Genomic DNA, 13705 nt, shown 5'->3' on the forward strand with positions numbered 1-13705 from the left:
GAAGGAGGCATGGCCATGTAGGAGAGAAAATCAAAATCACAGGATGAGGAAAGGTAGGTTTCTAAAAACTACACACGCCTCCAAGAGGAAGAAGCACTACTTTATGCTTTACTGAGCTACTGTTATTTATTTAGGTGTACATATTCTTATCCTTTTTTGCATTCCCTAAATGGGAATATGACTACACTCTTAAGGACCTGGTGATGACTTGAATTAAGAGGCATCTCTGATAATCAACCGAATACCTTTCTGTTACATTATGTTTTGGACGACTTGTTTAATCTTTACTCATAACAGTGTTAACTATAGTTTGTCCCAAGTAAAATACAGAAAACCAGGGTTTTACTGTTGTTTTTAAAATGATAATGGCAAGGTAAGGTCTGGATTTATAAAGTAGATAGTGAAGAGTGATCCTCAAAGTCTACTCAGTCTTGGCGAATCATCATATATAAAATTTCTGTTACAGGCAAATATACATGCTAGTGACATTTCAAAGAAAAGCAAAGAAGCCAGAGATGATTCTATTTTCTAAACTTGACAGAACTTACTTGTAAATACTAGTAAACTTAAGTTTGACCATTGACTGTAAATTCAAAATAAGCTGCTAATTTATGTGTATTAATTAATACAACTCAACTCACTTTAACATTTAATTCACAAACTATATGTCATTCACTCCTGTATTCAACAAATAACTATTGAGCACCTACCATATGCCAGTAAAACAAAATAGTAAAAGTTTTTTTCTCCCATTGGTTCACACTCTAGTAGGAGGAGATGGATGATATATTATTTGCTAGATGATGGCAAGTACCCTGAAGAGAAATATGGTGGTGAAAGGGGATGAGAGAAAGAGAGAGAGGTTTTATTTTATACAGAGTGACAAAGGAAGACATTCCCGATAAAGTGATATTTTAATGGAGTCCTGAAGAAAATGGGAAAATAAGTCGTCTGGAGAACATCATTGTAAGAACATAATTTTTAAAACACTGAAGCTGTAAGCCTTGAAAACTGAGGCTTGTGTTAATGTGTAACCTCTGAGAAGTTTACCCCCATAATAACAACGGCAAGCACACCATACTCTAAAAGTAAAAACAGAGCAAGCAGTATTTACTCATATGTGAAAGGGGGCAGGAATGGCATCTGTAATTACAATATAGAAGGAGACAATTAACTATAAAGAAACAAAGAACTTTCTCCCCAAGTTTAAACAGATTTTATAAGAAGCAGCAAGAAAAAAAGGTTTAAAGTTTCAATCACTTGCATTTTCACTGACAATTTCACTTCAAGAATGTTAGTGACCAACGAAAAGACCAAAACCTAGCTAAGAGTAAAAATAAAAGAAATGGAAGATATAAATATTTTATATGATCTAAAACTGAATTGGTATATTGTCTTTACACAAAAGCTAAATTCAACTTAGAGCTTACGTTCTTAATGACTTTCAGAACATACCAGTAGAAAAAATTAGAAATACAGTCACTCTTTACAAAAGAGTCACCCTTAAGCCCAGTTACTTAAATGAATCAGCCAGATTAAAGGCATGAAGTTCTTTGCTATTAGGGTTCTCAAGTGCTAGTCTCTACATTGCTTGTCTGTTTTAATCTTTGTAAATTAACTCACGTTTTCCCAAGCAGAATAACTACATTTATTCTGGTCTCTTGTACCCAGTTTTTCAATCCCATTCTAAGCTATGCCTGTAACAAATTCTGATTACATAGAGCTTCCTTTCACTTTTTAATACAAATGTATGGTTTTCTACTGTCCACATATACTGTAATTTATTTAACTAGTTGCTTACTGATGGACATTTAGGTTATTTCCAATCTTTTATTATTAAAAAAAATGCCTCATAAGTAGGTCATACATAATTCATTGTACATCTGAGTAAATATATTCATGACGTAAATTTCCAAAAGAATCAAAGGGTATACGTTTTTGTAATTTTGAAGGACACTGCCAAATTACCCTCCACGGAAGCTGTACCTATTTACATTTTTACCAGCAAAGTATGAGAGTACTAGTTTCTTCCCACCTTTGCTAATTTAGTGTCTTACCAAACATTTTAGATTACTGACAATCTAATAATAGAAAAATGGCAGGCCAGTATAGTTTTAATTTGCATTTCTTTTATTATAATTGAAATTTGGCATCTGTTCTTGTATGTTTAAGGACTACCTAAGTTTCCTTTTTACTTTTTTTCCTGTTTTCAAAAATTTAGTTGGTAGACTATTCCTTATTCTACTATGAGTTGCAAATAACCCCTCTCCTATTTGTAGTTTGTTCACAGTCATTTAAATAAATCTCACTTAAAAATGATACTATTCAAATAGCTTTCCCACCTAAATTAGAACAATTTACCATTGCTTAATATCCACCTATTACAACACATTTTATACTTGGTACACAGTTGATGCTTAATCAATATTTTCTGACTGAATGAATAAATGGCATTAACACAGGTGATGGAGATACAACAGAAAATATAATAAAACAAGCTCTCTGTCCTCTAGAGAATTCTGTCTGGTGGAGAAAAGAATTATACTACCAACTAACTATAAAACAATGTAGAGAAGTACTTTAAAATGCATGTGGTGCTATGGAAACAAATATAAGAAATTAGATAATTACATATCATTTGCCCTTGGAGAAGGATAAGTTGGTGAATAAGAAAGTGAAAAGCATCACCAGCAGAAATACAAGCAATTCACAAAGAGCAGTCCTCATAGGATGGGTGAATATAGTGTTTTATATACACACAGGACAGAGACTAAAAAGGTAGGCTTGGATTAGGTGGTATAAATCTTGTATACAACTTGAGAAGTTTATATTTCACATTGTGGGTTTATAATGGGTTTCATCTCACATTCTAATTCTTATTAACTGGTAGTGACCACCCAGACATTCTGCAGAGAATTCTAAGGCTATGTTTAAGGTTGGCAGGAAGGTAATATGATTGACAGTCTGCCATGCATTTAGAAGGGGGCAGGAAACAGGAAACCAAATTAGGCATTTTCAGTTAAGAGGTGTTATAAACGTATTTCTGTAATTGGGAAAGGTAACACTGATGTCAATGTGGAAGATTAGAGAAGTGTGGAGTATGGGAATTGTCTTATTCAGATAGAATTTCCCCCACTTTTCTACCAGTATGATAATGTCTGGTAGACTTCAAAGTGTTCTGAAAAATGAATGAAGGAAACAGTCAAATGAAGGGGCCTTCAATAGGAGCAGAGTTCATAAGCTTTATTTCGTAGGCAGATTTACTGACATGTGTTTTGACTTCTCAGAAAATTTCCCCTCACATCCTGTCTCTTAGTTTATCCTAGATAGGAGAGGTTACCAGACAGCTTGAAAATGTAATGGTTGAAAATGAAATGTACAGGAATAAAACAGTAATTCCAAAGAACCACTACTTATATTGAATATTTATAGGCAACTATATTAGATAGAAATGGCTTAATTAGTTCACTCACTCTGTCTTGCAACCCTAGAATAAAAGATTCTATAGGGAGATTATGGAAGAAATGCAATAATCTATCTGGGTAAAAAAAAAACAAACCATAATTTTATTTTTAGGAAATATCATCCCATTTACAATAGCATCAAAAACAATAAAATACTTAAGAGTAAATTTAACCAAGGAGGTGAAAGATCTCTACTCTGAAAGCTACAAGACATTGATGAAAGAAATTGAAGAAGACACAAATAAATGGAAAGGTATTCCATGTTCATGGGTTGGGAGAATTAACATGGTTAAAATGTTAATACTACCAAAAGCCATTTATAGATTCAGTACAATCCCTATCAAGATTCTAATGTCATTTTTTACAGAGGTAGACAAAAAACACTAGTAAAATTTATATGAAGCCACAAAAGACCCCAAAAAGCCAAAGAAATTTTGAGAGAGAAGAACAAGGCAGGAGGCATCATACTTCCTGAGTTCAAGCTATACTATAAAGCTATATTAATCAAAACAGTATGATACTGACATAAAAACAGACAAATAGACCAATGGAACAGACTTGAAAACCCAAAAATAAACCCAAGCATATATGGTCAACTAATGTTTGACAAGGTAGCCAAGAATAGTCAACAGAGAAAAGGCATTCTCTTCAATAAATGGTGCTGGGATAATTAGATATTCACATGTAAAAGAATGAAACTGGACCCCTATCTCACTCTACTCACAAAAATTAACTTGAAACGCATTAAAGACTTAAATGTAAGACCTGCAACCATGAAACTCCTAGAAGAAAACGCAGGAATAAAGCTCCTTGACATGGGTCTTGGTAATAAGTTTTTGGATATGACACCCAAAGCATATGCAACAAAATAAAAAATAAACAAGTATGTCTATATCAAATTAAAAAGCTTCTGTACAGCCAAAGAAACCATCAATAAAGTGAAAAGATAACCTATGGAATGGGAAAAATTTTTTGCAAAACATGTATCTGATAAGGGGTTAATATCCAAAATATATTTAAAAACTCATATAACTCAATAGTAAAAAAAACCCACTAACCTAATTTAAAAATGGACAACGGACCTGAATAAACATTTTTCCAAAGACAAAATTAAAAAGGCCAACAGGTACATGAAAATACACTCAACAACACTACTCATTAGGGAAATGCAAATTAAAACCACAATGTTAAGTTGTTAAAATAATCACCTCACACCTGTTAGAACAGCCATCATGGAAAAGATAAGAGACAACAAATGCTGGCATGGATGTGGAGAAAAGGGAACCCTTGTGCAATGTTGGTGGAATTGTAAATTGGTGCAGTGATTATGGAAAGTAGTATGGAGGATCCTCAAAAAATTAAAAATAGAACTACCATATGATCTAGCAACTCCACTTCTGGGAATATATTCAAAGGACATGAAAACACTAACTCAAAAAGGTATCTGAAACCCTATGTTCATAGCAGCTTTATTTACAAAGTGTCAATTGATGGATAAATGAATAAACAAGTTGTGAGATATATACAATGGAATATTGTTTAGTCATAAAAAATGAGGAAATCTTGCCATTTGCAACAAGGATGGAACTTAGTGGCACTATGCTAAGTGAAATAAGTCAGACAAAGAAAGACAAATAATGTATGATCTCACTTACATGTGTAATCTAAAAATAAAACAAAATAAAACAGAAATTAACTAACAGAAAAAACAGATGAGACGTTGGGTACCAGAGGCAGAGGGTAGTGGGAGGGAGAATTGGAGGAAGGTGGTTAAAAGTTACAAACTTCCAGTTATAAGGTAAATAAGTACTAGGGATATAATGTACATGATGATGACTATAGCTAAGACTGTTGAATAATATATAGGAAAGTTAAGAGAGTAAATCCTAGCATTCTCATCACAAGGGGAAATATTTCTTTTTCTTCTTCTTTTCATTTTCTCTATACGAGATGATGGATGTTAACTGAACCTACTCTAGCAGTCATTTCACAATATATGTAAATCAAACCACCATGCTGTACACCTTAAGCTTATACAGTGACATACGTCAATTATTTCAGAATAAAACTGGGAAAAAGTCATCTTGATAAGACACTTTACAAATGAAATAACTAATTATTTAAACAAACAAATATAGGGCTTCCCTGGTGGCGCAGTGGTTGAGAGTCTGCCTGCTGATGCAGGGGACACGGGTTCATGCCCCAGTTCGGGAAGATCCCACATGCCGCAGAGCGGCTGGGCCCATGAGCCATGGCTGCTGAGCCTGTGCGTCCGGAGCCTGTGCTCCGCAACAGGAGAGGCCACAACAGTGAGAGGCCCGCGTACCGCAAAAAATAAATAAATAAACAAATATACATTGTATTACATTTAAAGAATAACAAGTATACCACAAGAGATCTTGTAAAATGAAAACAAATATATTTGCAAATTTTAGAAATAATTTATTGACTTGCCTCCATCTTGGGTAATAACTGGTAACGCCAAGCTATTTTCATCTTAATGTTAGATTCTGTTTTATGATTACATATGTCTTCATCACATTCTTTTTTACAATTATCATCAAGTAATGGTGCAGGAAGTTCCTAAGAAAACAGAATGACATATTACTGAGCAACTGTGGTAAAAAAAAAAAAGTGAAAATTTTCTTAAATCATAATATTAGCAATACTAGAACTTTCCAATGTATTAAAAATTGACACCTTCAAATTGATTCAAGCATAAAATCATGACAATATAGATATTTCTAAAGTAGAGAAAGAGGGTTTACCTAATATTAAATGTGAAGTTTAAATTTTTACCAGTGAACTAGAATTTAAAGAAAATACTCAAATTTTTATACTAGCAAAAATCAAATGCTATTGCAGGAGGCTATGATCATTAGAAAAATTTATACACTTCAAGCAAAGTCTAGAATTAGCACTTATGTATTACATGTAATTATTGTTATGTTTGACACAAGGTAAAAATAAAGCATGTGCGTAATCTGTTTACTGGTTTGTAATTCTAGAATTCAAAAAACTCATTCACCGAAATAATGTGTGAAGTAACAACTAAGAATAAAGACATTTATTTTGCCCATATCACACACTAGTTTTGCACCTGCAAGCCTATGATCTTCTTTTAAAAATGAAAATAGAATTTAAAATCTCTGATTAAATGAAGAGACATTGAATTCCAATTTTTCTTTTCTTTCTTGGAAGCTGACCTACTACTGAGTGACCTACTGAGTGGCTACAAGAAAACATACAGAAACATGGTTTTGTGAAGAGGTACTATAGAAATAATCCAAAGAAAAAGGTACACATGTTTTTTGCAGAAGGAAAGCACCAGCAATAATTTTGTTTTTTATTAGCTAGAATCATAAAGATAATGTGGGGCATTTGGATAGTAAACATAATCTTGTGCCACGTCATAAATTAGTCCAAGTTGCGACTTTTACTTTTCAGGATCAAATTTACTTATGCTTAGAATCATGTCAACTAATCACCTAGAAATACAGTAACCGTCATATATCTTAGTCACCTCCTAAAAGATCTCAAAGTGGATTCACTCTATAATATATGCCACTATTAGAAACTAGTTGTATCATTAAAACTCTGAATACATCATTCCTAGCAAAGCATTAATCTCTGACAAAATATAAAGTAACTTATTTTTCCAATGGAAACAAATATTTGTGAGGCATATAGTTCAACCCAACACAGCAGTTATGAATTTGAATTCTGCATCCAGACTGTTTAGATTCAAATCTTGACTTTACATTAGAGTTGTGTCTGTGGTTACGCTGACCACTAGTAGCACCTCTATATGCCTCCACTGATTAATGGAAAAAATGTAGATAATAGTATTTACTTCATTGGTTTGTTGTAAGTAATAAATGAGTTAAAAATGTAAATGCAGAGAATGGTACTTGCCACATGTTAAGCATTCAATAAAAGTTCGATTATGAGAATTCAGTCAAATAATTGTCTTAACTATTACTCAGAGCTGCACATTTTTTTATTGCCAATATTAGGCAATGTTTAGTATAAATATTTGTGTTAACTTTTTTGCAATCTCAGGAACACTTACTAATCTCAGGAACACTTACTAAGGTCATCCAAAACTGAACAACAAAAACATTAAAAAATTTTTTTGCAAAAGAGATGGAATGTATATTTTTAAAATGTATACCACACTTTCTTTCATTGATTAAACTATATCAATTTTGAATAGAAATGTTCTAACATTAAGGTGTATAGTATTAAAGAACTAGACCTAAAATATTAGAGACCTCATTAATATGGCTAACATATGTAAACAAAACACAGGTAAGCATTTCCTTATATATCTTATTAAATATGTCATCTACTCCTAGGGCGGACATTTCACTATTTTGAAAACTGTTACAAGTAAGGTGAAAATTATAATGATTCTAATTTTAGTATTGATAAAACAGATGCTTATTTCCTAAAGCTAAGGATGAAAATGTTCAAAATATGTATAGAAAGTACACTCTAGTAACATCCATCTAAAGGTTATATATATAAGGTTTATAAGATTATATATATATAAAGGTTTTCATATATATAAATAATAAATATATATATACATGTATATAGATATGTATTTTTAATTGAGATAAAATTCACATAAAACAAAATTCATCATTTTAAGCATTTTAAAGTGTACAGTTCAGTGATTTTTAGTATATTCAGAGTTATGCAAACATTACCACTTTCTACTTTCAGAACATTTTCATCACTCCCAAAAGAAACCGCATACTCATTAAGCAGTCACTCCTCATTCCCCCTTCTCCTAGTCCCTGGCAATCATTAATCTACTTTCTGTCCCTATGGTTTAGTCTATTCTGGACATTTCATATAAACAGAATTATATAACACATGGCCTTTTGTGTCTGCTTTCTTTCACTTAGCATGGTGTTTTCAAGGTTCATCTATGTTGTAGAATGTATGAATACTTCATTCTGTTTTATGACTGAATAATATTCCATTGTATGGATATGTCACATTTGTTTATCCATTCATCAACTGGTAGACATTTAGATTGTTCCCACTTTTTGGCTATTAAGACTAAAGTGGCTATGAATACTCATGCATGAGTTTTTCTGTGAACATATATTTCCAATTCTCTTGGGTACATACCTAGGAGAAGAATTGCTGGGTCACAGGGGAGCTCTGTTCAACTTTTTGAGGAACTACAAAAATGTTTTCCACAGTGGCTGCACCATTTCATATTCCTACGAACGATGTTTGCAGGTTCCAATTTTTTCACATCCTCTCTAACACTTTTTCTTTCTTTTTCTTAAAATAGCTATCCTAGTGGGTATGAAGTGGTATCTCACTGTGGTTTTGATTTGCATTTCACTAATGACTAATGATGTTGAGTATCTTTTCATGGGCTAGTCTTGGTCATTTGTATATCTTCCTTGGAAATATGTCTATATGTCCTTTGCCCATTTTTTAATTGGGTTGTTTATGTTGATGAGTTGTGATAGTTCTTTATTTATTCTGGGTATTAGACCCTTATCATGTACATGATTTACAGATATTTTCTCACATTCTGTGATTAAACTTTTTTACTTTCTCAGCAGTGTCTTTTTTTTTTTTAACATTTTTATTGGAGTATAATTGCTTTACAATGGTATGTTAGTTTCTGCTTTATAACAAAGTGAATCAGTTATACATACACATATATCCCCATATCTCTTCCCTTTTGCGTCTCCCTCCCTCCCACCCTCCCTATCCCACCCTTCTAGGTGGTCACAAAGCACAGAGCTAATCTCCCTGTGCTATGCAACTGCTTCCCACTAGCTATCTATTTTACATTTGGTAGTATATATATGTCCATATACACACTACCACTCTCTCACTTTGTCCCAGCTTACACTTCCCCCTCCCTGTGTCCTCAAGTCCATTCTCTAGTAGGTCTGTGTCTTTATTCCCATCTTGCCCCTAGGTTCTTCATGACTATTTATTTATTTTTAAGATTCCATATATATGTGTTATCAGCAGTGTCTTCTGATATAAAAACTTTAATTTTGATGAAGCCCAATTTATTGTTTTTATTTCTTTTGTTGCTTGTACTTTTGGTGTTATATTTAAGAAACTGTTGGCCTAATCCAAGATCAAAGAAAACAAAGGTCAAAGAAAACCTTTGTTTTCTTCTAAGAGTTTTAGATTTAGCACTTCTAGACAGAAAAATAGAAAATACAGCAGAGGAAAATATCAAAGAAAGAACCTAAGAGAAATTTCCAGAAGTGAAAATTATGACATTTTAGATTTAAAATCCTATGGAGTACTCAAACTGTGAATGAAAATAGACCTACATCAAAGCACATAATTCTGACATTTTAGAACAAGAGGGGCAAAAGAAAATACCTGAAAAGCTTCCAGGGGTTGGGTGGGGACAGGTCAGGAATATGAATGGCATCAAACTTTGCAAACGCAACACTGGACTTTACAGAGGGAAGTTATTTCTAGCCTAGTGTTCTATAGTCAACCAAACTAATGTAAAATTTTCAGACGTACAAAATTAAAAAAAAAACAACTTTATCATCTCACACTTACCCTCTACTTCCATTCATTCTCAAAGGCAACTGTTAGGATGAAGAAGGGAAGCACCAGAATAACAGCTATGTAGACAGCCTACAGAGCAAGCAATCCATTTGGAAGAAGATGGAGAAGTCTAGGGAGATGATGCTTAAACACATTAAGGGGGAGTTTTAGGGCTTTAGTGGAAAGTTTGGAGATGAACTAATAATTGATACAGTTGAAAAAAATGAGGCAATGATTAACTTCAGAAAAAATAATTGGTGTACCAGAAAAGGGGATACACATATAATATAGAATGTTAAATACTGTAATAAATAAATTGACACAACGTAAACAATGAATAACTGACTTGACCAGGGAAGACAACTTAAATATACTGAAAGGAGAAACAGAGACATAAAGAGAATGTGTGGTATTAAATGAGAACTAAATCTTCATATTTTATCTATAAATAGACACAAAAACTTAAAAAACAAAAAGCAATACAGAAATAATAAGGCAAATAAGTGCCATAAGAAAGAGCTGATGGTGGTCTATGCACACCCCACCAACCCCAAACTCATTTTTATATCAATATTAAAAGAAACACCTCCCACCAATGTTAGGCATTTCAAAACAGTTTATTTTGCAGTATTGAGTGAGTTATGGAGTCTCAAAGGGCCGATTAGGTGTACTATCTTTCTTCTAAGAAAAACAGCTTAATTATTTGTTATTCCATGAAGTAGTGTGTTTGTATTAAAACCATCAGATTAGAAGAGTGATTGGTGCTTGAGACAAAGAAAGCTCTTTTGGGAATATCCATATATGATGATGACTATCCAATCCAAGAGACCCTCTCTGAAGTGAAGTTGCAACATTAAAGGAAAGAAATGAAATAGAGGAAATAGCAGTCTACCCCACTCCCCCCATCTCTCCTCTTCCATTTAATTAACTACAGATGTTTCTTCCTTGCAAACTGAATGTCCATATTGCATTCACTACAAAATTCAACACAACAAAAAGCATGTGACTTTGTATCATTGCTAGCATTGCCAGCATTATTCCTAGTGTTTTAGAAGTCTCAACTTAAAAAAAAAAATCTATATAAAAATTCTTCATATGTCTTTATTTAGATAAAAAAGCCTTCTCAGGGGCTTCCCTGGTGGCTCAGTGGTTGAGAGTCCGCCTGCCGATGCAGGGGACACGGGTTCGTGCCCCGGTCTGGGAAGATCCCACATGCCGTGGAGCGGCTGCTGAGCCTGTGCGTCTGGAGCCTGTGCTCCGCAACGGGAGAGGCCACAGCAGTGGGAGGCCCGCATACCGCAAAAAAAAAAAAAAAAAAAAAAAAAAAAAAAAGCCTTCTCAAATTTCAGTGATTCCACTGTGAGATGCTTAAGGGTAGGGACTATGTCTTAGTCTCTTTTCATCATTAACACCTGCTATGGACTGAATGTTTATGTCCTTGCAAATTCTTATGTTGAAACTCTAACCCTTAATATTATAGTATTTGGAGATAAAGCCTTTAGGGAATTAAGGTTAAATGAGGTAATAAGGATGGGGCCATGATCCAATAGGATTAGTGTCTTTATAAGAAGAGACACTAGAGATCAAGCACTCTCTCTCTCCCCACACACGCAAAAAGGAGCAGTCATGTGAGCACACAGTGAAAAGGTGGACAGCTACAAGTCAGAAAAAGAGCTATCACTAGAAACTGAATCAGCATGCACCTTAATCTTGGACTTCCCACCCTCAAGAACTGTGAAAAAATAAATTTCTGTGGTTTAAGCCACCCAGTGTCTGATATTTTGTTATGGTAGCCCAAGGTGATGGGGATTTTGGTATTGAAAAGTGGTATGCTGCTGTATCAAATACGTAAAAATAGAAATGTGGCTTTGGAACTGGGTAACGGATACAGGCTGATGAGTTTTGAGGTACATGCTACAATTATGGATGTTAAGTGTGATTCTGTTGAAGTTTCATAAGGAAATGAGGAACATATTATTCAAAACTGGGGAAAGGTGATCCTTGTTATGAAGTGGCAAAAAACTTGGCTGAACTGTGTTCTACTGTTTTGTGGAAGGTACAACTTGTGAGTGATGAAACTGAATATTTAGCTGAGGAGATTTCTAAGTAAATTTCTGAACAGCTTGGTTCCTCCTGAATGCTTATAGTAAAATACAAAAGGAAAGAGATAAATTAAAGAAACTGATAAGCAAAAAGGAACCAGAACTTGAAGATTTGAAAAATTTTCAACCTATCAATATTGCAAAAAATAAGAAAGCTTGTTCTTAAAGTACACTAAGGGTTTGGTTGAATAATCATTTGATAAAGAGATCATGGGTACAACTCTTAGGCTTAATCAGCTATCTCACAGAAGCCAGGAACAGAGATGAGATTATACCTGTAGAGAGGCGGCCAGTTTGAACTAAAGGGACTACAGAAGGCAAGATGGTATTAAGGAATTCTTTGACTTTACAGGACAAGATCACAGAGCTATTTGGTTTCAAACATGCACTATCCTTCAAGAAAAGGGACTTCCCTGGCAGTCCAGAGGTTAAGTCTTCGCTTCCCAATGCAGAGGGTGCGGGTTCGATCCCTGTTGGGGAGCTAAGATCCCACATGCCTCGCGGCCAAAAACAGCGAAACATAAAACAGAAGCAATATTGTAACAAATTCAATAAAGACTTTTAAAATGGTCCACATCAAAAAAACTTAAAAAAAAAGAAAGAAAAGAGAATAAGGACCCCAAAACTGATTCAGAGATCATCAGGGCTGCCACTCCCACCACAGGCCTGAAGTGTACGGGCCTGAGGGATAAGGCTGCCCCCACCTCGGTTTAAAAGGGTGCCCCGCCCAGCTGAAGAGGCATGCTGTTGCTACCCCAGTGGGCCTAGAGGGCAGAGGATTGAACCGAAGAGACTTATTCTTGGGCCTTAAGATCTAATGAAATTTGCTTTATTAAATTTTAGACTTGCTTGGGATCCATCATCCATTCCTTCTTTCTCCCTTGGATTTGGAATGTTTCTCCTATGCCTGTCCCACCACTGTATTATGGAAGCACATAACTTGCCTGGTTTCACAGGTTCACTATCGGTTTTTGGGTTTGACTAAATGTATTTTGCATGCGAAAAGAACATGTATTTTAGGGGGGACACAATATTCAGTCCATAACAGTGTCTGGCATACAATAAGCATTCAATAAACGTAAAATAAATGATTGCTAACAAATTTCTGTTTCCAATCATTCTGCAATTTCTGGGCCTAGATTTTTAACTGCCTTCTGAATATTCTACCTGAATGTTTGACTGCATGTCAAACTCAAAGTACATAATAAGTCAGGTTATTGTCTTGCATTCTTCTTTTCTCCCCTTCTCTCAGCTCTGCCTCCTCCTTACTTTCTCTACAATTATTTCCTCAGTCACTGAAGACTAGTTAATTCCCTCTCCTGGCTCAGGGCAGCATGCATCCATAGACCTCTCAGTTAACCCTTAAATATCTCAGAAAGAAGATATGATTATACTTTGAACGTTCTTTCATACTATTCTCTTACAAAGTGGACAATGTGTGCATGAGAATTGTTAAAATAAAATTCAAAAAATGGTCACACCAAATGTTAAAAAGAAAGCAGGCAACTGGAATTCTTATACACAGCTGGTGAGAATGCAAAATTGCACAGGTACTTTAGAGCAGAGTCTGGAAATTTCTCT

At 34.4% G+C, this 13705-nt stretch overlaps 1 protein-coding gene across 1 annotated transcript in view; it reads right to left on the reverse strand.

Moving 5' to 3' along the window:
* ELP4 (elongator acetyltransferase complex subunit 4) overlaps window positions 1-13705 on the reverse strand; it is a 244312-nt gene that overhangs the window by 176937 nt on the left and 53670 nt on the right. The window contains exon 4 of the mRNA XM_079930693.1: window positions 5919-6047. Within this exon, the coding sequence (XP_079786819.1) occupies window positions 5919-6047 (129 nt within the window). The remainder of the gene's footprint in view (window positions 1-5918; window positions 6048-13705) is intronic.

The sequence above is a fragment of the Stenella coeruleoalba genome (genome assembly GCF_951394435.1).
Source record: "Stenella coeruleoalba genome assembly, chromosome: 8".
NCBI classification, from domain to species: domain Eukaryota; kingdom Metazoa; phylum Chordata; class Mammalia; order Artiodactyla; family Delphinidae; genus Stenella; species Stenella coeruleoalba.